General features: G+C 37.8%; 1 protein-coding gene across 2 annotated transcripts; it reads left to right on the top strand.

Moving 5' to 3' along the window:
• The first annotated feature begins 7,536 nt into the window (after positions 1-7,536).
• LOC149841043 (ubiquitin-conjugating enzyme E2 variant 1D-like) lies at positions 7,537-25,961 on the top strand. 2 transcript variants are annotated; one of them, XM_090003547.1, is made up of 6 exons: positions 7,537-7,673; positions 24,011-24,150; positions 24,227-24,352; positions 24,440-24,566; positions 24,651-24,714; positions 25,562-25,961. In XM_090003547.1, exons 1-5 carry the CDS (start codon positions 7,646-7,648, stop codon positions 24,707-24,709), a joined length of 480 nt encoding a protein of 159 aa, XP_089859673.1. In that variant the 5' UTR covers positions 7,537-7,645; the 3' UTR covers positions 24,710-24,714; positions 25,562-25,961. The 2 variants fall into 2 exon arrangements, with proteins under 2 accessions (XP_089859673.1, XP_089859672.1); XM_090003546.1 differs by lacking the exon at positions 25,562-25,961 and having other exon boundaries at positions 7,542-7,673; positions 24,651-24,935.
• The last annotated feature ends 1,129 nt before the right edge of the window (positions 25,962-27,090 follow it).

Here is a 27,090-nt window from a genome sequence, read left to right on the forward strand (position 1 = left end):
CATGAGGTTTCCAATCAAGTATAATGTCCCTATCAGGCTGAGTATGCGATTCAAACCAAACCATGAGGATAAGATTTAAAATTTTGATTATATGTTGTTTTTTGAAAAGTATATACCCTCTCGATATATATATATATATCATTTTGGAAAAACTATCTATACATGTATTTTTCAATTTAAGTGTATGCATTTGAGTACAAGAGTAGTGTGCAAGTCCAAGAAGAGCCTATATCTATATGTCTAGATATGCACACTTACACCTCCACAAATGTTACACTTGCTTGTAAATGTCTATGAATGTTTGGAATTTCATGAAAAACACATTTGTTAAAAACCATATAAATAATATGCATATTTTCATTGTCTTGCTTAAGTTTGCATGAAGGGTTCAAGGGACCTCTACGGTGTGATGCACACATTTGTGTGAATGTTCTTAATGTTGAACTTGATGTATGATTCATGTGCCATTGATTGCACATTGTATGCTCGTGAGCGAATTGGGGTTTATTAAGAACCCGTGAAGTACATAAGGAAGTCCCATAATACATGAATAACTCCACACTTAAAAATTTTAGCCACCTTTACTAATGGTATGCTTTTGTGGGCTAAAAGCACCTGAGCATAAGTGAAAATGGGTTAGGTTCACATAGTGACCTTGATGTAATTGTGTCCTAAGAGGGCGCTTGGGCTTTTGAGCCCTGAATGGCGGCAGGGAATGAGGTGCATGACATAATAATATATCTAATGAAGATAATAGACCAAATAACTCCTCGAGTGATGTTGTGCATGTAGGTTCACATGCACTGCCACTTTATTTTGAGAGTGAGACATCCCATTGGTCTTCAATCGCTCATAGTTAGGGAGGCCAAGGTTTTGAGTGTGTCTTAAGTGATTACTTCATCTATTGTAGTAGTGTTTGATGCATCCACTTTTAATTTATGGTTGCCATTACGGAAATTCTTGCGGTCATAGGCCGTTCGTTTTGGAACCCATGGTCAGATTAACTCTTCGGGTACATCAAATAATACACCCTCGAAATAGCATTGTGAATGCAATGAGGGCTCGAGTACCACAAGTTGAGTAATTAAGATAAAACAAAGAATTATGTATACAATTTGAGAATTGTTATTATTTGTTGAGATTTCATATCATGTAAATCGTATCACGGATACGTAGTTGATGAATTGTGAGATTTATGCAATTGTTATATTATTATCATTTCATGGATATGTTAGAATGAATCATGTTGTCTATATATTGTGAATGCTTGTCTGAAATTGTGACCATCATGTGAAAATTAATACTTTAGAATATATAAGGTTTATGTTGTGTTGTATTTTACTAGCTCAAAAAAGACAGACCCTGTTTTATGGGGAATGCCAGTAAGAAACATTAGTTAAAGTGATGATGCGGTGCAGGACCAAAGCCGGTGAACCATGACACTATCAGTAGTTATTCATAGAACTATTTTGGGGTTCCTGCGGGAACCATTTTGACAATTTACGTTCTTGTGATACTCTGATGTTAAATTAATTGTCTTTTTAATTTTGATGAATGGATATTAAAGTTGGATGTATGAAATCATTGATTTCGAACCGGGATCCAAGTCCTAAGGTGAATGGATCCAGTTATATGTAGTTTTTTTTTCATTGTAACTCGCTCAAAATTGTCTAACTTGTATTCAAATAGTTTTGTTGTTTGAAAGAATCATATTTAAAAAAAAAATCCTAATTTTTTTAAGTTAGAAATTTTGGAGTGTTACACCATCAAATATTTTTTACTAGCGTAGAACTCTGCCAGTAAAACACATTTCAGTTTTCTAAAATATCTTTACTGGCGCACAACTGTGCAGTATTAATTTTTTGTCGGCGTAAGAAGTGCGTCAGTGAAAACCACATTTGCTAGCAGTGTAAAGTTGCGCCAGAAAATGCATTAACGACAATGCCTTTCCTGGCGCTGTTGCTGGCTCATTCTTGCTCCAGAAAGGTTTTTGTGTGCCAGCAAAAACAGTTTTTCTTGCAGTGTGAGGACAGGACCACCCACCCTTAAGTGCCCCAATCATGATAAGGCAATGACAGCCTCGGTGTGCCATTGCATGTCAAACTCGTGTCACCCATTACACTTACTCTAAACGTCATGTCAGTGAGGTTTGGGTTCACTTTTTCTTATAACAGGCTACCAATGCGTCTGGGCTCTGGACATAGCATGAGTTCATGAACTCCAATTTCCCCACAAATGTTCGTAATGAGTAACGCCAAACTTTGTCCTTCGAGTTTTGTTCAGATTTGGATTCTAATGCTCTTCTTGTATTAGGTCTCAAATTCTATGTTAAGGAGGCTAGCCAATCTAGCTAGAGTGGGGACGAGGAAGTCCTGGAAGGACCACCCCCTTACTGTCATCCTTCAAGAGTGGAGATATAATGTTGTATTTACTTATAATTAATTAATCAAATCTGTTAGGGTTTTGCCTAACCACATCTTGGCTTTCAAAAAAAAACTAATTTATCCAAGTTGGGGTCCTATTTGACAACTGGTTGATTAGGTCACACTGTCATGGTCACGAGTCCGAATCCCACAGGAGTCACCCTTCAGCTTGCTATGCAAAAACAACATCGGCCTAGCCCAACACGACCTGGCCCAAGCCCATCCCAACCTGGCCCAAGCCCGTTTATAGCTTGGCCCATTGGGTTTTAAGTGTGGCCCGACTCATAGATGGTACGACCCATTTATTAATGGGCCCGGTTTTGGCACAGTTCTTAACCAAACCAATTTTGAAGAGCATCACATTGGCCTAATGGGACAATGTTGAGTGGGTCGGTCCAGCCCAGCCTAAACCCATTTATAGGTTATTTTCGAGTTAAGTTCATAAATAAATTTCTATAATGCCAAAAACAATGAATTTAATGAAAGATTAATGCACCCATCTAATTATTTTTCTATTTTCCATATAATCAATAAAACTAATTAGGTAAATAGTAATAGTTACTGAAGTTACTACACAACCAACTACCAAAAACTTAATTAGGTTGCTTAAGTCATCGGGTCGATAGCCCATGAATTTATATCAAGGTAGGAAACTGGCTCAACACTCCTCCAACAATCTCTCACTTGGATACTGGTTTTCTTTCAACAACCACACCTTGCGACTTCTCTCCTCATGCAATTCAAAAATCGCAGTGTAGCACCTCCAACTACTATCCATGAAGGCCAACTGAGGTTGTGCACAACCTCAACTACTCTGCAGTAACTGTCTTGGTCAACATGTCTGCCGGATTTTTTGATCCACAAATCTTCTAGAGCGTCAATGCCCCATCAACCAACAAATTACAAATAAAGTGATACTTTATTTGAATGTGCTTCGTTCTAGCATGAAATGTTGAATTCTTTGCTAGATAAATCACACTTTGACTATTGCAGAAAAGAACACTAATGCTCTGCTTTCTGATAAACTCTTCCAGAAAATTCTTCAACCATATTATCTCCTTGATGTTTTCAATAACAACAACATATTCAGCTTCAGTGGTAGAGATGGTTATAATATTCTGCAATTGAGAGACCCAACTTATAGTAGTGTCATCCAAAGTGTAGACATAACCTGTGTTGCTTTTACGATTGTCAACATCACCACTTAAATCTGCATCAACAAAGCCTTGCAAAATCATGTCACCTTTGTCAAAACAAAGTGCCATGTATGTGGTACCTCTCAAGTAGTGAAAGATCCATTTCACAGCTTCTCAATGTTGCTTCTCTAGATATGCCATGTACCTGCTCACGACTCCCGTTGCTTGTGCTATGTCTGGCCTAATATAAACCATAACATACATCAAATTGCCAACTGCTGAAGCATATGAAACTTTGCATATATATTCATAGTCCTCATCTGACGTGGGAGACTGCTCTTTCGATAATTTGAAATGACTTGCCAAAAGAGTACTTACAAGTTTTGCATCCTCCATATGAAACTTGCTTAACACATTTTCAATATAATATGCCTGAGACAACTTCAAAGAGTCAGCTTCTCAATCTCGAGAAATTTTCATCACAAGTATTTTCTTTACGGCTCCTAGATCCTTCATTGCAAACTCTTTTGATAGTTATTGCTTCAACTTATTGATTTTTTGAATGTTAGATTTTACAATGAGCATATCATCTACATAAAAGAGCAAACTGATATAGCAATCATCAAACCTCTTAAGGTAACAACAATGATCCATCTGACATCTCATGGAACTATGGTTACACATGAATCCATCAAACTTTTTATACCACTGCCTGGGGGCTTGCTTCAAACATACATGCTTTTATTTATCTTGCACACAAGCTCTTTCTTACCCTGCATTGTAAACTCCTCTGGTTGCATCATGTAGACGTCTTCTTGCAGATCACTGTGAAGAAAAATAGTTTTTACATCTAACTGCTCTAAATACAAGTTTTTAACTAAAACAATATTCAATACAAGCCTGATTGTAGTTAACTTAACTAAAAGAAAGAAAATCTCGGTGTAATCAATACCTTCCTTCTATTGGAATCCTTTCATAACTAGCCTCAATTTGTATCTCTTGTTGCCATCATGTTCTTCCTTGATTCTATAACCCATTTATTATGAAGTGCCCTTTTGCCCCTCAACAGCTGGATCATAACCCATGTCTGATTTGTATGTAATGAGTTCATCTCTTCTTCGGTGGCTAGCTCCTGCTGGAGAGAATCATTAACATGCATTGCTTTACTAAAACATTTTGGCTCACAACCATCTGACAACAGTAAGTAATGTAAATAAGAAAAATATCGTTGAGTACGTTTAGAGGCTCTAGACGATCTTCTCAACTCCATCATAAGTGTGATAGGTTCTGGTTATGGCATAATATTTTCAGGATTCTCCAAAACTCTCCTTGCCACATCATGCTCAGAGATCTCCTCCAATTCAACATGCTCACCCTTTCCTACATTGTCAGATTTTATAATAGATCTATCTTTATACAAAACACTTTTATTGAATATAACATCTCTCATTCTTATGATCTTCTTGTTTTGATCATCCCATAACCAATATCCAAATTCATCATTATCATATCCAATAAAAAAAATACTTCTTGAACTTTGGATCAAGTTTATCCCTATCATCAAAATCTACATATACATATAAAACACAATAAAAAACTTTCAAGTGTGACGAATTTACCTCTTTGTCTGTTCACACCTCCTCTAGTAGTTCAAAGTCTAAAGGAATAGAAGACCCTCGGTTAATCAAGTAAGTTGTCGTGCTCACTACTTCAACCCAAATTGTTTTGGGCAATCTAGCATGTATCCTCACGCTTCTGACTCGTTTGTTCAAGGTTCTATTCATGTGTTTAACAACTTCTTTATGTTGTGGTGTTCTTGAAATTGTCTTTTTCATATAAATCTCATTTACAACACCGAACTCTTTGAATTCATTGATATTGTACTTACCCCCATTATCAGACCTCAAGCATTTTATTTTTACCCCTGACTACTTTATTTTTACCCCTGACTCATTTATAACTTCTTAAAGTAAAGAATACATCAGATTTATTTTTTTCCATATCTTTCAAGTAGAGTCATCAATTAAGGTAACATAATAGTGTGAGCCTCCAAGAGACAACATAAGAAAATGACCTCATATATCTGTCTACATAAACTCTAGTTTTTTTGTCTTTGATGTCCTTCTAGTCTTCGAGAAACTAACCTTTTTTTAATTTTCGAAATTAGAGTACTCACAAAGACCAACATCTATAAACTTCAAGCCATATAATTTTTCTTTTAATAAAAGTATCTTCATCCCCTTCTCACTCATTTGTTCGAGTCTACAATGTCAGATTTTAGAGTCAAATGATGAGTCATTGATTGTCATGATGTTTTTCGTATTCATGGTCATGTAAAGGGTACCCATCTTGTTGCCTCTTGTCATAACCATATCACCTTTGACGATTTTCTAAGATTCACCCTCAAAGGTCAAAACATACCCTTCATTATCAAGCTATCCCACAGAGATTAGATTTCTTTTTAAGCTTGAAACATGTCTAACGTTATGCAACTTTCATAGATTACCATTAGCAGTTTTAATTCGACTATCACCTTTCCCACAATATTAGACTATTAAATATTGGATGAGAGATTACCATTAGACATAATAGTATTAGATGAGAGGAAACATGTAACTGAACTATTAAATATTGGTTACCTAGAAAGGGTACAAGGGCACTCGATGCCCTGAAATGCCTATAAGAAGCACATGCAATAATAAAATACTTGTTAAGAAAGAAAAATTCCATGTCACCCATCTAAGTCTATACCTACCTTGAAGAGGGTAGGTGATACAACTCTAATTGTCATTGTTGTTAATAAAATATGCTTCTCGAGTAGCAATGATTCGATGACCCTAGTCATAGGAGGTAAGGGACCAAATCTATCTTAAGTATATCCTAGGTTGGTAGTTTTCACACTTATGCTGCATCCTTGTTTAAGGTCTAGACTGAATTTCTCTCTTGATTATTATACTATCTCTTGTGGAGTTACAAAGTCAGTTAGTCGTGCAAAGAATTAAAATACATGTCATAATAAACCTCCATATGGTCTTAGTTGCAACTTGAAGTGAGTACCCACAATAAAGGTTAAATATCGAAACATAAGATCTTCTTGTTCACAATTATTATGAATACCTGCATAACTATGACATCTGAGATGCACAATCATATTTGAGTTGCATAATCTTGCTTTATCTGGAATCATGCTTTAATTCTAATCAAGTTTTAACTGAATGTCTGCTTGATGAATTGTGACATTTGAATTGTATTCTTTATAATTGTTATTTTAGAATAATAATATGTTAAATAATATAATTTTTACTTGGAATTAGTATGACTACCTGCCTGGCTTTCACAAGTTTGACTCCTTTTTATGAGAATTTCATGTGAGCAGTGAATAAGAGATAGTGCAAGACAATGACAGCATTCAAAACCAACTTCTAGATCTAAGGGGCCACTTTAGGATACTTTTGTTTATTTTTGAATCCTAAACACTTCATAAGTTGTATATACTATTTACAAACTCTGATATGTAACTAAAAAGTTTCGTTGTTTTAAAATATAATCTAATTTATGAAGAGTATGTTTACCTGTGACCTGCTTGGAGTCGTTCGACCCTGAGCTCTAGTTAAAAGACTTCGTTTTTTTGTTGCTCAAAAGACAAAACACAAATTTCAAATTTTTGCATTAAATTTTGGGTGGAGATTTTCCGGACGTCACACCAACTACTAACAAAGGTCTTCCCTAATCTGAACCGAATCCCACCCATACATGTTCCCAAAGTGGCAGCGCATCAGTGTCGTCCACGTCACCTTGTGTTGGGGTTGCAGGTTCAAAACCCAATGGTATAATTGTATAACCGGCGGGGGTCTGCTTTACCCCCAGCTTAAAAAAAAAAAAAGAACAAAAGAGGACAAAAGGGAGAAAGGCAGGAAAGAGGGTTTGGGCATCACTTGCCCTTCTCCCATTACATAAACCACAAAACCTTTTAACCTTTTAACCTTTGAGAGAGAGAGAGAGAGAGACTACTTTGAATTTGCAGACGCTGCCAAGCTTGGGACTTCTTCTTCGTCTCGAATATCGAAAATTTCAAAGGCAAAGGCGATGGATTCCGAAGGATCTAGGGTTGTGAGTGAGTGATTCTTACAAGAATCCCCCCTCATTTGCTCTCTTTCTTTGTTTCTTATCCTTCCTGTTCTTATTGATATGCATGATTGCTCGTATCTTGTTAGATCGTTAGTTCTTGTTTCTGTTATTTGCGCTTCTCTGTGGTTGTCATTCGTTGGGGTCCTGTTGTGATGCTGGTGTCATTTTTTTTTACTATTTGACTACTTTGGTTTATCTTCTCTGGTTGTTAATTGTTGTTGCCCCTCTCTGTTTTTGACTGTCGAGAATGCTTAGTCACGCAATTGGAATTGTTTTCTTTGATAATTGAGACGCTTTGTTTGATCGATTGAATTGCTCATTGCATGGGCTTTCTTCCTTTTTGTTTCTTTTGTACTTTCTTTTAGTTTTGGGCGTCCAGGGGGATTGAGAATCAATAATTGGCGGTTCGGTAGAAGCAGTATGGGATATGTGGTTGATTTACTTTTTAATTGCATGTGGGAACCGTAATGTGGAGTACTGTGCGTTGTCGGTCCTTGTGTTGCATGGTGGTCTGGGACAGTAGATATGGGAAGAAGTTCTGAGACCTCATATTGGGAGCCTCGTGTGTCATAGCCATGGAGGCCATTGCCTTGTCTTCGTCCTCTGTTTAATTTTCCTTGGGCCGCTTTGATGATCCAGTCTAGGTCAGCTTTCTACAATTTTTTTCATTGGGAGATCTGGGACTTATTGGGTGAGGGATTTTTGTGCCAATGAAGTTCACTGGGACTGGTTGATGTGGCTGAAGGTCTTGGAAGACGTCCCAACCATGGTTGCCAGTCGAGGAAGCGGGAGCGGGAAGCGATTCGGGAAGCAGGAGAGGGAAGCGGGAAGCGTGGGACTACTTAAAATCGAGTCACGAGTCTTAGAAGCAACCTAAGAAGCGAACCGGAAGCGACATAGGAAGCGAGGGGGAAGCGAAAGAAGAAGAAAAAATAAATAAATAAAAAATAAAATGGAAAAAGAGGGAAGCATTGGGGAAGCGCGCTTTTCATAAAAGGGAAACACATTTCCCAAAAAAATGGGACGCTTCCCCACGCGGTATTGGGGAAACGCGCTTCCTCTACTATAGGGGCGCTTCCGGTAACTCTGGTCCCAACAGACCTATGCTTGGTTATTGAAGCATAAAAAAGGGATCAGGTGTGTCTAATTAATAGACATATGGTAGGAAGAGGTCCAACCAACTTGGGTTTTGGACAGCCTTATCTCGAGATTTCTTAGCTTTCAGCGAGTCATGGTTAAGTTCGTCCATAGGGACAGAAACGGTTTAGCCCAGTTCCTAGCAAGAGTTGCATTTTCAGAATCAAACAGACAATGGTCCGATATGAGTCTTGATTGGACTCCCCCTTTCTAAATGTTTTTGTAATCAATTTTCATTCAATAAACAGGTAGGTATATGCATAACCCCAGCTTTAGGGATGGCAGTGGACCGGGGCGGGGGACAAGGTCTCCACCCCCGCCCCGTTTCAAAATCCGAACCTCCATCCCTGCCTCCATCCCCGCACGGGGATGGATTTTAACCTCCACCCCCCGCCTCCATCCCCGTTCCAAACGGGGGCGAGGTGGGGCCCCGTTTCCCCTTAGCCTATAGTCATCCCTTAAAGGATTGGGGTCGGGACGGGGCAGGGCGGGGCTAGGCGGGGATTGGGACGGGGATGAGGCGGGGCGGGAAAAAGCGTAAGTCCATCCCCGCACAGGGATAAATTTTAACCTTCATCCCCGCCTCCATCCCCGTTTCATGCCCTTCATCCCCAGTCCAAACGGGGCGAGGCGGGGCGGAGCCCCGTTGTCCCCCGTTCCACTGCCATCCCTACCCAGCTTTCTAGGTCGAAAAGAAGTTCATTGGGGTGAATTTCTAGGTCCTCTTTGGTTATTTTCCCCACATTGGTAGGACCTTTTGGTCTTCTGTATTCGGATATTTGTTTGTTAGGGCTACTTTACCTAAAACAATCATATAACGATGGTATGGTCAAGGGCAACGATCGAGATAGTTTAGTAATGGCTTGCTCATGCAGCCATCGGAATACATGTCAACTGAGGAAATACAAGCATGAAGAGGTCAAGTTTCTAGATAGCATGACTAGGCAGTTGGCAAGTGCAACTCTTCTTTTTCAGTATTTCCTCCTTTTGTTGTTTTAGTTAAGGATCCTGTCTCTCTTAAAGGCAAGGGAATTATTTGCAAGTTGTAGCTATCAACCACATAAAGGCCACTAGCTTCATTTTAATCATATCAGTAGAAGGTCAAACAAATTGTTTGCATGTTTTAGCTGTTGACAACATAAAATATCTTAACATAGTTTTATTTCCTTCAAAATAATTCCTTGAAGGTTTCAGGTTCCTATGTCACCTTAAATCTTAGATCTTAGTTATATGCATGATCTAGTAGATCTTGTTGGTTTAGTTTTTTTGAAAATTGGAGATCTTGGACGTTTACTTTCTTTCAATTTAAAGCTTGTGTTGAATTAAAGCTTTCTTGCAAATTCTTGCCTATAAAGGAGTAGGATGGTGTAACGAAACACAGAATTGCTCTGTGTCACTTATGGACAAATGCAAATACAACAATCACTTATGGGCATAAAACACACAAAAAATATGTCAATTATATTGATAAAATGCTTTGAGAAAAGCACACCTTGAGGAGGTGTTTCAACCCCCATATATACATGAGAGGAGAGCCATGTAGCCGTTGGGACCTCCCCAACGGCTAGAAATGTAGCTGTTGGCATGATCCCAATGGCTCTAAGGCCAAATTACAATAATGCCCATGACCTATTTTAGATGTACAATAATAAATAAAAAAAGGAAAATAGAACAATGATATGTACAATGACCATACTACCCCTACACAAACAAACGACTAAAATACCCCTATTACATTGACACTCTCCGTCAAACTTACAGTGTGATCACCGAAAGTTTGCCTAACAAAAAACCAAACTTAGGAGAAGGAAGAGTTTTAGTGAAGAATTTTGCAAGTTGATATTCAGACATGACATGTGACGACAAAATGGTCTTCTTCAGAAGTTATTTTATGACATAATGACAGTCCATCTCTATGTGCTTAGTGCGTTCATGGAATGTATGATTCCAACAATGCATATGACACTTTTGTTGTCACAACATAATATGGATGGTGTTGTTGATGGTACTCTCATCTCTTCTAATAATATCATCAACCAAACAATCTCTGATGTCGTAATGGCCATAGCACGATACTCAACTTTTGTGGATGACAGAGATATCTTTTGTTGCTTATCACATTTTTAGGACACCAGTGAGTCTTTTACAAAAACATAAAAACCAGTGGTTGAGCATCTATCATTAGGATTACCTTCTCGATCAGAGTCAAAATATACAATCTGTTGAGAATAGGTGGTTTTTAGGTTAAGTTCTCTTATATTAGAGGTTTTCTGAAATTTTATTCTCATAAGGACTTAGATGTAATTTTTCTTTTTTGCCTCTCTCTATTTAATATAGAGAGAAGCCCTAATCAGGATTAACGAGTTCTATTGTGCAGCCGTCTCTCTCTCTCTCTCTATCTACACTCACAGGTGGTTGTACATCCCATCTCATTCTACATGGTATCAGAGCTCTCGATCTTGGGAGCGTGATCAACAGAGACTGATTTTCATCAACGAGGAGCAACAACCCTACGACTTCTTAAAATCAGGTTCAGTGGTGGTTGACTGGGGAAGATCTGATCACAGATCTGGGATGTTACCCAGATCTGTCGTCAGATCTAAGGAGAAGATCTAAATTTGTTCTCCTCATCTGGATTTCCTGCTGCGACCTAGTGTTGCCGAGACTTGTTTCTGCTATGACGTGATTTTTTTTTTGGTTCGTGAGTTGTCGAGGGGTATTCCTGATGGTTGGGAGTAACAGAATTTTTTTTTCTGTGTTGCCGTGATTGCTGAGTTCTTGTCGAGGTGTGTTCCTGCTGTTTGGGAGCAACAGAAAATGTTTTTCTGTGTTGCCGTGATTGCTGAGTTCTCGCCTGTGCTGATTGCGTGTGATCAGAATTCTGCCGTGAATGCAACTTTCTTTTCTGTGCTGATTACTTGTGATACTTACTGGATGTCGTGCCTTATATGTTGGAGAACAGCAGGTGTAGTGAATATTTTGTTTTGCGACTGCATTCTATCATTTATCGTGATGTGTTTGGGTGCAACAATGTTCGTGATTTCTGTGGTATCAACAACAACTGAACTTTAGTTGTTTTTAGTGGGTTGGTTTATTTCAGAATGTGGTTTTCAGTAACTCCCTGCTGTGTCGAGTTTTTTTTTAAGGAAGCATGGTAGCTTAAGTTACTCTTTTGTCGTGGAAAATAGCAGGTGTGATTTCCTGCTGAGTTAAAAATTCCTCTTGAACACTTGCTGTTCAAGTGAGGTATTTCAGTATGGCTGAAACTTCGAAATGTGATTCCAAAATGGAACATATTGGGGAGTATAAGGCTTTTGCCAACCCCTTCTCGTATGGCTCTTCCGTAAGGTTGAATGAAACCAACTATGCCAGGTGGTCCAGAACTTTTATGATGTCGGTATCTGGACATCGTCGAAAACATATTTTGTTGGAAGGCGAACCCATTGAGAAATTGGGAAAATATGTTACTTGGGATGAAGATAATGACATAGTTATGTCATGGATCATGAATAGTGTCGAACCCCATATTGCAGATGGATTGATCTACTATAATACAACCAAATTAATGTGGGACAATCTTCGTGATACATACTCACAAGAAACGAATGTGAGTCATATCCTGCAAGTTGAACAGGAAATATATAACTTGCAACAGGGAGATCAGACCTTGACCCAGTACTATGCCTCTGTCAAAGCTGCGTTTGAAAGACTTAATGCTCACAGGCCTTTTTGTTGCTCGAAGCAAAAGGATCATCAAGAACAAACCATGGTTGCTCATTTTCTTACAGGTCTTTCTTCAGATTTTTCTGTTGCAAAAGTTCAAATGTTGACTGGTTCAGATGTTCCCACTCTTGCTGATGCTTACAATCGTCTGAGTAGACTTGTGATCTCTCTGCCACAATCTCAGCCTGTGACTCAGTCATCTGCTCTTGTTGTCCCATCTAGTTATGGGCGTGGAAATATTAAGAATATCAGAGGACGAGGACGTGGACGTGGTATGGGAGGCAGAGGAAAGCTTCAATGTACATTCTGTGGAAAATTTGGACATTTAGAAGATCGTTGCTGGGATAAGCATGGTTGGCAAGTCTCTTCTTCATCAAAGTCATATACCCCTAAAGCAAATGTTACTACTATTGAGGCAACAAATGCATAAGAGAATATCACTGCAAATGAAAGTAGTATCACCCTTAGTCGTGCGGAATATGATGAGTTGATTGCTCTTCGACCTTTGAGTTCCACCACTCCTGTAGCTGGGGTTGGCTATTCAACCGGAAATCATCTCCATCCGAATGATAGTAAGTGGGTTATTGACTCTGGTGCATCCAGACATTTGTGTGGAAATTCACGTGTTTTTTCAGATCTAAAGGTCATTAAGGCTCAACTTGGAGTCTCATTAGCCGATGGGAGCTCCTCCCCGATTGTTGGTCAGGAAAATATTTCTATATCCTCCTCATTACAATTGAAAAATGCTCTTCATGCTCCAAACTTTCCTCAAAGTTTACTTTCTGTTAGTTGCCTTATAAAAGAACAAAATTGTACAGTAATATTTGATCCAATGGGTTGTCATTTTCAGGATTTGCTGACGGGGAAGAAGATTGGTGGAGGCTATGAAGAAAATGGAATTTACTACCTACATCATCCAATGGGTTCTGTTCATGCTGCAGTGGAACATTCATTCAGTCCTGTTCAGTGGCATCATCGTCTTGGTCATCCTTCATTGTCAAAGCTTCGGTCGGTCTTTCCTCAGATTTCTTCCACCACATCATTTCAGTGTGAAGCATGTCAGTTGGGCAAGCATCATCGAAGTTCGTTCCCTTCGAGTCAGAGTCAGTCTAGTAATAAAGTTTTTGAACTTCTTCATGCAGATGTATGGGGTCCTAGTAAGATTCCTACTAGGACTCAGTGTCGTTATTATCTTGTTATTGTTGATGATTTCTCTAAGTTATCATGGGTATTTTTAATAAAAGAACGATATGAAGTTCCAAGTCTTATCAAATCCCTAATTCTTGAAATAAAACTCAGTTTGAATCTATTGTCAAGATTGTTCGCACTGATAATGCTCTCGAGTTTAAATCAAAAGGTCTCTTACAATTTTACCAATATCATGGCATCCAACCCCAAACTTCCTGTGCCTATTCATCTCAACAAAATGGGGTGGCTGAGCGAAAACATCGACACCTCCTTGATGTTGCCAGGACCATTCTGATTCAATCCAATGTTCCTGCGTTATACTGGGGTGATGCGATTACCACTGCTTGCTATCTGATCAACCGCATGCCTTCGTCTTCTGTGGGTGATCAAATTCCATTACATATCCTAAAACCTAATGCCCCACTTTTTTCTTTCTCACCAAAAATATTTGGATGTGTTTGTTTTGTACACAAACTTGGCCCTGACCGTGATAAATTAGCCGCTCAAGCTACAAAATGCATATTTATCGGTTATCCAAAAAATCAAAAGGGCTATTGATGTTATGATCCTATTTCTCGCCGAGAGTATGTCAGTGCAGATGTATCTTTCTTGGAATCCTCTCCATATTACTCTAGTTTCGGTTCCCCACTGCAGGTTGATCCAGCTGAGTCTTTTCCATTACCTATACCTCCTTTTCCTTTGGAATCTGTGCTCTCCTTACCGAACCAAACTTTATCCTCTTCCAGATTTAATAATCCTCCATTGGTATATGTGCGTAGAGCTCCACTTCCGCAAGAGCCTTCATCTTCTTCTTCTCCTGAGGTAAGTTCTACTGACAATAGTGATCTTCAGGATGATGATAGCAGGCCTATTGCTCTACGAAAGGGGACAAGACAATGCACCTTATATCCCATATCTCATTTTGTCTCCCATGCCAAAATTGGACATCAGATGAAGTCTTTTATTTCAGCCTTGTCTGCTGAAACCATTCCTCTGAACTATCAACAGGCATCACTTGATAATCGCTGGAAGCTGGCTATGCAAGAAGAAATGACAGCTTTGGTATCTCAGCATAACTGGGATCTAGTTGATTCCCCAGTAGATGCTGACATTGTTGGATGTAAATGGGTATATACAATAAAGTACAAATCTGATGGTTCTATTGAAAGGTACAAGGCCAGATTAGTCGCGAAAGGGTATACTCAGACATATGAAATTGACTTCTTTGAAACTTTTTCTCCTGTTGCACGGATGGGTACCATCCGTCTTGTTCTCTCAGTAGCGGTTCAGCATGGTTGGAGCTTGTGTCAATTAGATGTGAAAAATGCATTTCTTTATGGGGATCTATCTGAGACCGTTTACATGCAACAACCTCCAGGTTTCGAGGTTGAGGGGGAGTGTCAGAAGGTGTGCAGATTGAGAAAGGCGATTTATGGCTTGAAACAAAGTCCTCGTGCATGGTTTCAAAAGTTGTTTGAAGTGATGTCAAACTTTGGCTTTAATAGATCGGCAGCAGATCATACACTTTTTATAAAGAAAACTAGCTCTGGCATAGTTGTTATGGTGGTATATGTGGATGACATCATTCTTACAGCAGATGATGTGAAAGCTATTGAAGCCACAAAGGCTCATCTTCAAAAACACTTTGTTACAAAAGACCTTGGTTCACTCAGGTATTTTCTGGGTATAGAAGTTGCTAGAAGCCGTGAAGGGATGGTTTTGTCTCAACGGAAGTATGTTCTTGACTTATTAAAGGAAACGAGCATGTTGGGAGCTAAACCAGCAAATATTCTCATGGACCATAAAGTTCAGTTGTTTGAAGAAGGGTCAAAACCAGTTGATAGCAAAAGCTATTGCTCCCTAGTAGGGAAGTTATTATATGTAACTGTGACCAGACCGGATATTGCTTTAGCAGTAAGCAAAGTTAGCCAGTTCATGGACAAACCAACTGAGGTACACTGGAATGCAGCCATAATGATTCTCAGATATCTAAAATCCTCTCCTGGAAAGGGGTTATTGTTCAGGAAAGGTGGAACTCTGGAGATAGTAGCCTATTCTGATGCTGACTATGTTGGATCTGTAATAGATAGAAAGTCTACCACAGGATTCTGTGTGTTTTTGGGAGACAACTTGATTTCATGGAGAAGTAAGAAACAAAATGTGGTTTCCAGGTCGAGTGCAGAATCAGAATATCGGGCTATGGCCCAAACAACTGCTGAATTGATATGGGTTCACACTGTTCTTCATGATCTCCAAGTGAAGGTTTCCTCTCCAATGACCATGATGTGCGATAACAAAGCGGCAACATATATAGCAAACAATTCTCTCTTTCATGAGAGAACAAAGCACATTGAGGTTGATTGCCACTATGTAAGAGATATGATTCAAGCTGGTCATATCACTACAAAATACCTAAAGTCTGAAGACCAAGTTGCAGATATGTTTACAAAGCCTCTTGCTAGGCCAAATTTCTCCAAATGTTGTGACAAGCTGAGCATGATTGATATCTATGTTCCAGCTTGAAGGAGAGTGTTGAGAATAGGTGGTTTTTAGGTTAAGTTCTCTTATATTAGAGGTTTTCTGAAATTTTATTCTCATAAGGACTTAGATGTAATTTTTCTTTTTTGCCTCTCTCTATTTAATATAGAGAGAAGCCCTAATCAGGATTAACGAGTTCTATTGTGCAACCGTCTCTCTCTCTCTCTCTATATATATATATATACACTCACAGGTGGTTGTACATCCCATCTCATTCTACACAGTCAATTCAAGAGTGTAGGAGGAAGACAATAATAATACTTGATTAACATAATTTCTTAAATATCTAACAATATGCATAATAACACTCATATGAACCAAGGTAGGAGAGTGCTGAAATTGACTAGCAGTGTGCACTGCATGGGATATGTCTAGTCTAGTGATAGTCAAGTATGTCAAGGCACCGATCATCTGTCGATATGGAGTGAGATCATCCAACGGAGTTTCATCATCGATCTTCATCTTTGAATTGGTAATCTCGAGAGTGTCCACTCTTTTCTCGTCAGTTAGTCCAGACATGTCAATAATCTCAGTAGCAAATTTAGATTGAGTTAATAAGTATCTTCGGGGAGAGTAGACTACTTCAGTCCCCTAAGAAAAATCTGAGAAAACCTAAATCAGTCATTTCAAAAATTTGTTTGAGTACATGCTTAATATAATTTACTCCTTGTTTGTCTCCTGATATGATCATGTCATCAACATAGAGAAACAATATCGCAATACCTGCAACGGATTTCTTAACAAATAAATCTGTGTCAATATAACATGAAATATATCCAAGATTAGTCATATCAGAACTAAAGCGATCATACCAGGCCTTTGGGTCTTGTTTAAGACCATACAAGCCCTTTTTAAGATGAATAACTTTTCCAAAAGAAATCTCATACCCAGGTAGGGGATCCATATAAACTTTTTCTTTTAATTCTCCATTAAGAAAGATATTTTTGACATCAGTCATTTTAGCAACGGGGGCAAAAGTCTCATCGTAATCTATCTCATAATCCTGTGAGTACCCTTTGGCTACTAATTTGGCTTTATGTCTTTCTAATGTTACATCACTCTTAGTTTTAATCTTGAAGACCCACCTACATCCTATTAATTTCTTTCCAAGAGACAAATTGGTCAATTCTCAAGTTTTAGATTCTTCTAATGCTTTTATTTTTTCACATATAACTTTTTGCCATTGTGGATAGTTTTTGGCCTGATTATATGAGGCTGGTTCGAAATAGGATTTTTTTTTTGCTAGACAAACTCTATTCTAAGGGGCAAAGGCTCATATGTCACAAATCTATTAGGGATTGCATGTGATCTTTTAGAGTGCCTAATCTTTCTAATTTCTTGGTCATTTAGGTTGAAATATTTTTCTAAGGCATTAGGATGATAGTTCTTTTGTCTTCTTTTATATTGAATGATTTCAGAGTAATCTTGATGTCTACCATATTGAGCATGTATTCGAAGTTCATTATTATTAACTTGATTCTCTTCTGATATCGGCTCATAATTATTCTTAGAATCTAATTCTAGGAATATATATTCATCTTCTCTCTTAGGTGCATCTTTATAAAAAAAAAACTCTCTTGTTCCAAGAACGTGACATTTCTTGAAACATACAATTTATCATTTTTAAAATCATAGCATCAAAAACCCTTTTGACTCTCACCTTACCCCAAAAATACACAGGGGATGGTCCTTGAGGATAACTTGTCATTTTTATTAGTCAATACAAAACATGTATACCAAAAGGTTCTTAATCTAAAATAATCAGGAGAAAACTTTAAAAAGTTTTTCATATGAATGATGATGAAGCCAATTTATAAGATAGAGTGCAGTAAGGGCTGCTTCAGCCCAAAAATGTTTTGGAACACCTTTGGAGATGATCAAAGTTCATGTTGTTTCTACTATATGCCTATGTTTTTTTTCGGCTAACTGATTTTCTTGATGTGTGCTTGCATATGACCTTTGATGTAAGATTCTATTGGAATCCAAATAATTTTTTAAATCATTTGACATGTATTCTCCCCCTGAATCAGACTGAAAGATAGATATGTTTGTCTTAAAAAGGTTTGTAACTAATTTGTAAATTTTTTTGAAGTTTTCAAATACTTCATGTTTGTGCCTAAGAAAGTAGATCCATGTATATCTAGAATATATCCACCTTTAGATTTCACTGGGGCCGGCCCCCAAACATCAGAATGTATTAATTCAAGTGGTTTTGAAACCAAATCTTTGCAAGTATGCAATAAAAAATTGGATTTTTTCATTACAAAAATTTCCCAAATGAGATATATTAGATAATATTGTAATACTAAGATGACCTAGTCTTTAGTGCTGCAAAATTAGATCCAATTTTTGCATATTGAGACAAATAAGTTTCTTTTGAATAATTAACTGATCCATATATTAGAGATCTCCTTCTCGATGGTATTCTCCAATCTGCTTCTCGGACTGGAGATCCTGTATTAAGCATTGGTCTGATGTGAAGGAGACACTATAACCATGATTGATGATTTGAGAGACAGAAAGTAAATTTAAATTGAGTTTTGGAATAAATTTTATTTTTGGAATACAAAAATTTGGAGATTTTTCAAAATTTTCAATTTTTTTGATATCAAGAGAGGTTTCATCCACAGTGAAAATATTTTTTCTACTTGAATCGATACTATGATTAGTAAGCATAGAACCATTATATGTCATATGGAATGAAGCACCAAAATCTAGGAGCCAAGGAGTCATTCTAGGAGGTGATGAAGTGGAGACATCAACACCAGTTGTTGAGGAACCTTTGAGAAGAGGTTGTAAGGCTTCCATCAATTGAGATAGCAACATGTTCCCTATGGATTTGCTTGAATTTTCTTTGTCGACTTGAAAAGTATCCACCGAAGCAATTTTCCTTTGCTCTTTAGCTTTAAATTCCATACAATATGGCTTAATATGTCCTGGTTTTCCAAAGTTGTAAGAAACAATTTTCTTCTTTCCATCTCTTTTTTCTCATAAGACCGAGGTTTTTTAAAATTATTGTTTTTGTAGAAATGTGGAGGCTTGTGTGAATGAGAGTTGACACCCGGTCTTAAAACGGCTGGGACATTATCTTTGGACTCATTTGATTCAGTTAGAGATTTTAATCTTTTCTTCTATGCAAACTTGGGCTAATACTTCATGAATAGGTGGAGCTTCTTCTTGCTTTCTATGAAGGATGTTACTCATTTGTTCAAATTCGGGTCTTAGACACGTCATAAATTGGAAAAATTGTTCATTCACAATTTGTTTCTTGCTTTGTTGGGCATCATTTGGAGTATCCCATATGGGTTCCATCTTGACCATTTGATCCTACAACCTTTTTAGAGTCCCATGGTACTCTCTCACATTCTTTTCACCTTGCTTGTAAGTGTCAATTTTGTCTTGCAATTCCCATTTATACTCAACATCACTTTAAATATAAGTTTGCTTGATAAAGAACCAAGCTTCATCGGATCTTTTGAATTCCAATATATTCTCACATGTATCTTCACTCATACTTCTCATAAATAAGGAAAAGACCTTTGCATGTCTAATTTCCCATATTCTTTCATAGCTTTCTTATAGCTCAAAAGAGCCTTCTCTTTCTCTTCTCCTCTAATAACTTCTTTAGTAGTTTCATCTTTTACACTAATAGTCTTTGTGAGAATAGGTTGTGGTTCCATTAAGAAACCATCAACGTATTCTCACAAACCTTTTCCTATTAATTTTTTTTTATGGCGGTGGCCCATAAGTTATAGTTATTTCCATCAAATTTAATTGGGACCACCGTTACCACCTCCTTGTCAGCCATTGAAGAGAGAAGAGAGAAGAGAGAAGAGAGAAAGCTAAACAATATAAAAGTACAAGAGTTATAGAAGGTACCTGTTTAGATGTCTAATAGGTGAAAGCTCCACAATCTTCAAAGAACCAGCCACACGATCGAGTACCAATCTTCAAATGAGGCTTTAGGCATGCTTCCTGAGGCTTTATCCAATCTTCATGATCTATCACAAGTCTTTTGGATATCTCAATAACAATAGTAGAGCACCAAACTCTGATACCATGTAACTAAACACAAAGAATTGCTCAAGTGTCACTTATGGACAAATGCAAATACAACAACCACTTATGGGTTAATTACAAGAACACAAATCTGCCACTTATGGGCATAAAATGTACATAAAAAATATGTCAATTATATTGATAAAATGCTTTGAGAAAAGCACACCTTGAGGAGGTATTTCAACCCCTATATATACATGAGAGGAGAGCCATGTAGACGTTGGGACCTCCCCAATGGCTAAAAATGTAGCCTTTAGGGAGTTCTCAACAACTCTAAGGCCAAATTACAATAAGGCCCATGGCCTATTTTAGATGTACAATAATAAATAAAAACAAAAATAAAAATAGGAAAAGAGGACAATGATATGTACAATGACCATAATACCCCTACATAAGCAAAAGCCTAAAATACCCCTATTACATTGACTGATGGTGTATGCAACTTTGATGCATTCACATAGTATTTATGTAATGAAAACAAGAGGAATACAAAAAGAGCCACCAAGGGCGTACAATAGACAACAAGAGAGTGCTCAAACACAAGTCCACAACGGGACAATACACAAGCCAAACAATGACTAATACAAAAGATTACAACAGCTACTAATGGGCATATAAAGGAACACAAAACATGTAAAAATTTTGATCTTTAGTATGAGAAAATGCTTAGAAAAGCATTATAAAACAAGAGGGGATTTTGACCCCTTTATTTAAGCATTACAAGAACCAATATAGTAGTTGGGAGTATAAATATAGCCGTTGGGGAGATCCCAACAACTATATTGGACTTTGTCCAATATACCCTCATACTAGAGGGAAAAGACAAAAGATAAAAAAATGTACAAAGGCAAAACTGCCCCTAATAGGCAGTACCTATTACATAGGTGTAAAAAGATTAAACTGCCCCTATAAGGGCAAAAACCTATTACAATAAAAAAGTAGTTTAAAATTATATATATATATATATATAATGAAATGGGTTCGTGCTAAACCCATTTGGTGCTAAACCATAGCTAAAGCACGCTGACCGTCCATCGCACGCATTGATGGATGATCAGCGCACAAAAAAATCACGTCAAAAACCCTTTATTGGTGCACTAAAAGTGCCTGTAAAGATCCCTCTAAAGGTCTTGGACTTTTACTAGCGCTTTTAGTGCGCCACTAAAGACCTTTTTAAAAAATGTGCTCGGCTATTAGTGGTGTACTAAAAGCGCCTGTAAAGGTCCTAGACCTTAGCGGGACCTTTACTGGTGCTTTTAGTGCGCCACTAAAGGTATTTTTGCCCAAAAAACATGTTTTTGACAGTATTTTTGCATTTTTTGCACGCTGACCATCCATCAACGTGCGCGATGGGCGGTCAACGCGCTTTAGCTCCGATTTAGCACCAATGTGGTTTAGCACGGACCAACTACTCTCTCTCTCTCTATATATATATATGAATCAATACATATTAACAATTTACTGGATGATAGTATGATTCATGAAACTTCTTTGCCTGCATGCTACGTCTTGGAATGGTGTAGCAGAGAGAGTATTGGTGCACCACTGGGTTTGCTCTTATTATGATGTATCAATCAGGTCTATGGCCAAATCTTTAGACCAAAGCTTTTTAGATTGCAGTTAACTTATTGATCAAACCTGAACTTGAGCTGTTAGGTGAGGCACCATATCACGTTCTTTTTACAAGTGTCTCAGATAGTTTGTTTTCAAAATGTTTGGCTTGCAGCCTTTTTTGTCATCATTGCTAGCTCTTTGCAAAAAGGTTTTCAAGCAAAACACAGGTTACAAGTTAATGGGAAGTTAGATATTCTAATCCTGAAACTAACGGAGTTGTATTTTCAAGACATGTCTCCTTTTTGAAGAAAATTTTGTATAGCTGTCAGCTTGTTCTAGTAATGATAATGGTCAGGAGTGTGTTATTTTCTTTGCCTAACAGTGTTACCCATGCATACATACATACATGTGTATGTGCACACATGCATGAATCTTGTCACTAGAAAATGGAATTTCTAACGCCTAAACATCTTAAATGATTTTTCCATGCTGCAACTTTTCCCCCTCCTTTATTCGTCCTTCTAGGGTATTATTTTAATCTCTTCCACTGAAAATTAAAGCCTATGTCACATGGGTGCGGGCGCGGGCGCGGGTGCGGGTGCGGGTGCGGGTGCGGGGATTCGGCACTTCCAAAAAACCCGGGTGCGGGGGTGCGGCATGGGCAAAAATATAAAATATATATATATATATATATATATATATATATATATATATATATATATATATATATATATATATATATATATATATATATGCGACGCGGGTTTTTTCAAATTTCATTTTATATACAGCTGCAGTGCTGCACGCACCCATTTCGTCAAGAGAACAGGAGAACAGTGGAAATCCTTTACTAAAAAAACCATCATTATCATTTATTATGGAGAGAGAAAATCCTTTACGAAAAAGGATTGAAAAGGCAGCTGCTGTCAGCTGTCATTTATTGTGGAGAGAGAAAATCCTTTACGAAATTGAAAAGGCAGGAGCAGCAGCTGCTGTCATTTATTGTGGAGAGAGAAAATCTTTTACGAAATTGAAAAGGCAGCTGCTATCAGCAGCAGCTGTCAGCAGAATTTTTTTTAAAAAAAAATTTCGCAGCCCATTTCGTAGGGCAAATTTTTTAAAAAAAAAAAAATCCAAACAAAAATGGACCGAAATGATCCTGGGTGCGATCAACGCACCCAGGATTGGGTTGACCGCACCCGGTGCCGCACCCGCACCCGCATCCGCGTCGAGTCGCGTCGACGCGGGTGCGGCACCCTGCTAGCCGAATCCCTGTGACATAGATTAAAGCTTATTTGTCTAATATATCAAATTGAAACTCTTTGTAAGCCAATATACCTTAAAAGCAAAGATGGGTGTAAAAGAGCATCTTAGATACTGTGCCACCATCTGTCCTTGTGTTTACATCCTGAAGAAAACAATAATTACTAAATTTGGTCATGTACTATGTCACATGGGTGCGGGTGCGGGGGTGTGGCACTTTCAAAAAACTTGGGCGCGGGGGTGCGGCAAAAATATAAAAATTTATATATATATATATATACCAAAAGTTGGACATAAATGACCCTGGGTACGATGACTGCACCCAGGGTCAGGTTGACCGCATCGGGTGTGGGTGAGACGCGGGTGCGACACCTAGTTGAAGAGTCCCTGTGACGACTCATGTATATTGTTAAGTTCAAAACATGATTCACGGTCTTTCTTCTACAATCTGTGCGATTTTGTTTCTTTTCTCAAATTTGTTCACAATGAACTTTCATTGGTAGCATATCAAGGAATTGACATGAAGATAAAAATTATCCAACCCCTTAATGTTTTGTTTTTGACATAAATGGGGACAAAAAACATAGAAAACTTTGTCCAGGATATGTTTTGGTTTAATCCATTAATGGTGGCCTTAGTGCTTACAGCAGCTGAGTTCTTGTTTTTTGGAATACCTTGTATTAGCCTTTTTGTTTCCTTTATATTGCTTTTTGCATATATATAGATGCAATTATTGGTTCTCCACATCACAGAACAAGCAACTAAAATCAGCATTTCCTATGCTTTCAGATAAAATTCTTAGTTACACATTCATGTTTCATGCATATTCATGACCACTATATTGTGGTGGATGCTGTGCAGTTCCTAGAAATTTCAGATTGCTAGAAGAACTTGAGAGGGGAGAAAAAGGGATTGGTGATGGAACTGTCAGCTATGGTATGGATGATGCTGATGATATATACATGCGATCATGGACTGGGACCATTATTGGTCCTCCTGGTGTATGCGTCTTCAGACCGCTGTACTTTGGTGTATGACTTTTGTGGCTGGATGACTGAGTTCTCTTTCTCTTTTCAGACTGTGCATGAGGGAAAAATCTGTCAGTTGAAACTATTCTGTGACAAAGATTATCCAGATAAACCTCCAACTGTTAGATTCCAGACCCGAATAAACATGACCTGCGTTGATCAAGAAACTGGACTGGTATGCAGATTGATCTTAGCTGAATGTTCTTTTCAGGTCTTTGGCCGAAGAATTTCTTCATCACTTTTTCATTTCATCCTGTTTTAGGTCGACCCAAATCAATTTTCTATTCTAGGAAACTGGCAACGTGAGTACACCATGGAGGACATCCTGATCCATTTGAAGAAAGAAATGACATCTCCTCACAACCGGAAGCTGGTTCAGCCACCAGAAGGTTATTATTTTGACTTTCTCACAGTATCTATTTTAGCTGGGGCTTTGCAATACGAACTCTGCATCTCTTATTTATTTCTTTCAGGAAATGAGGATCAACGAATGGATCAGAAAACTGTGGTTCTCAGGTGTTGCATTTTCTAATTGAGGTAATGATTTGCACATGTAAATATGTAACTAAGATCAGTGGATGGAGCTTATGAGGACCTTTAAACATGGTTCCCCTCTCCCCCGTAAGGAGTATTGGAATGAAGACATGGTTAACTTTTAGGCATATTTGGATAAATTTGGGGTTTGCCCCTGGAAGTACATGTATCTATGCAGTATTTCATAAACACTAACGAATCTTACTAGACTGAAGAATATAAAAGATGGTTTAACCCTTACACTTGGAGAGAATAGAACACCCGAAAGAAAGTCTACCACTAGCTTGGAGATTGGCTCTTTTTATTATATTTTCTATGAATTTCTCCAACTAGTCTTTCAAACCAGGAGTTAATGTATGGGCTGTCTTCTGTTGGTTTTGTTCCACTAGATGCTGATAATAATGTTGCTGGTTGCCAGATCTCTCATTTTATGGAGAATATTTAGTCCACTAAGTTGATTCTTTGTTTCGATAATGATTTGGATGGCACTAACTTTTGGGCTGCGAACTAGAAAATATGACAAATCTGGCTCATGATTTTTTTTCTTGATGGTTTTGCCCTTTTCTCGCTTGAAAAATTAGGTTCCTTGGTCAAAACTACTTCTCTAAGCTTCTCACTTGAAAAATCAAGGGGCCTGATTTTTCAGGTGAGAAAAGGGCAAAACATTTAAGAAAAAGTTAATTGCTTAGATGTGTCATATTTTCTATTTTGCGGCCAGTTCCAGTATTGTGTCAAAAGTTAGTGCCATCTAGGTCATTGTCCGTTTGTTTAATTGCAAAGAATTTGACATGGTGGCCAGAATTAAACATACTAGTAGCGTTTTGACTTATTTGCATGTATTTTTTTACAGTGTTGGATGGGTTGAATAAGATACTAGACAGTTTGGTCACACTGTCATAAACCCATATTGGGCATGAATCCCCTTTCAACTATAACCCATCTTGAGGATCGAAAAAAAACAAGGGAAAAGAGGGCGTATTGTTGGATGGTTAACCTCTCGGAAGCTCTTTCTACATTTCCCTTTATATGCTTGCAACGTTTGTGCTTGAGGCTTGTGGAAGGAACAAGAGCCTGCTAAGGTTGGTGACCTCTTGGATTCTCATGCTGTTTCACAAAATGTTCTAAAGAGTAAGCATTGCCCCTTTATAGGAATGAATCATCACTTCTGTCTCAAATTTGACTTTCCAAGTTGTGTTTGTACCAGTGAACTTTTTGAAATTTACTATATAAAATTGCAAGCAGTTTGCACAGTTAAGTTGTAGCTAGTTAGTAATCCATAGGTTCTCATGGTAATTATGGATATCTTGCAATTTGACCTATGGTGATTATGATCACTGCCTGTGTGAGATTTTGTTCACTGCTAGCAATGGATTTTTATAAGGTTTAGGGTGGGGATCACTGGCTTTTAGGGTGCATTTTAAATCCTTGGGATCCAAGGATCTAAGGTGGCATGGTGCATGCTGATGGGGGCACAGGCAAGGTTGCCAGAAAGGAAAACAAAAACTGGAAATGAGGTTTTTTAGGTCCATGTGAAATGGGGATCGAGAATGAATTGGGAAACGAACCGGGCAATGAATTGAGAAACAAATGTGAAATGTTTAACACAAAGAAAAATTTACCAAACATGTGTCCCAAGCTTACTTGAAAATGTGTATGTTTGTGAACATAGTTGAAACTCGTATGTGATACAATTGCATCATGAAAATGTATTTTTATATTTCATGAGAGATATAATGAATGCATATTAGTTATCTACAATGCAGAGAATGATTTCATGTATCCTTGAGTTTTCAGTATAATATGCATGTTAGAGAAATATTGGATTTTAGACAAAAATTTATATTTTATGCTTTTGAGAAAATAGAATTATTATGGATGAGAATATATTTGAATAATTTTCTTGAGTCTCTTCTTTCAGTTATATTTACTGCAATTTAAGTCATGTTAGACTTAACCCCATAAATTTTGGAAGAGGCAACAGATGAAAATGGCTATCTGATGACAGTTAGAGTGAGAGCCGCCATAAGCGTAACCCACTAGTGCCTTATTGATGTAGAAACACTACATCTCCTGCATGCTTAGATTTTTTGAATATACGAACCTTAGAAAGAACTTGAGAAGCTTATTTAAGATACAAAGTAAATAATGAACTTATGGTAAATCACGTGAGAAAACAAGAATTGTGTAATGTATCCTAGGGTTTATTTCATATAGTGATTTGAGACTCTAGGCAGACCAGGATGTAGCATGAGCCATGAACCTTAGGTACATATATAGCTCCTCAATCTGACTCTCCGACTAGTTGTCAGTGGGTCCTCTTTCACTGTAGTGCCTAGTAATCTCAAGTGGGATCATTGAAAGTAGTTTATAGTCTGACCA

Source organism: Nuphar pumila, chromosome 4 (genome assembly GCF_984573655.1).
Source record: "Nuphar pumila chromosome 4, dmNupPumi1.hap1.1, whole genome shotgun sequence".
Taxonomy (NCBI): Eukaryota; Viridiplantae; Streptophyta; class Magnoliopsida; order Nymphaeales; family Nymphaeaceae; genus Nuphar; species Nuphar pumila.

Coding starts and splice junctions, on each gene's coding strand:
- LOC149841043 (XM_090003547.1), top strand. CDS start 7,646: ATGGATTCCGAAGGATCTAGGGTTGTGA. Junction 7,674..24,010: donor CGAAGGATCTAGGGTTGTGA/GTGAGTGATTCT, acceptor GATGCTGTGCAG/TTCCTAGAAATTTCAGATTG. Junction 24,353..24,439: donor TTGATCAAGAAACTGGACTG/GTATGCAGATTG, acceptor ATCCTGTTTTAG/GTCGACCCAAATCAATTTTC.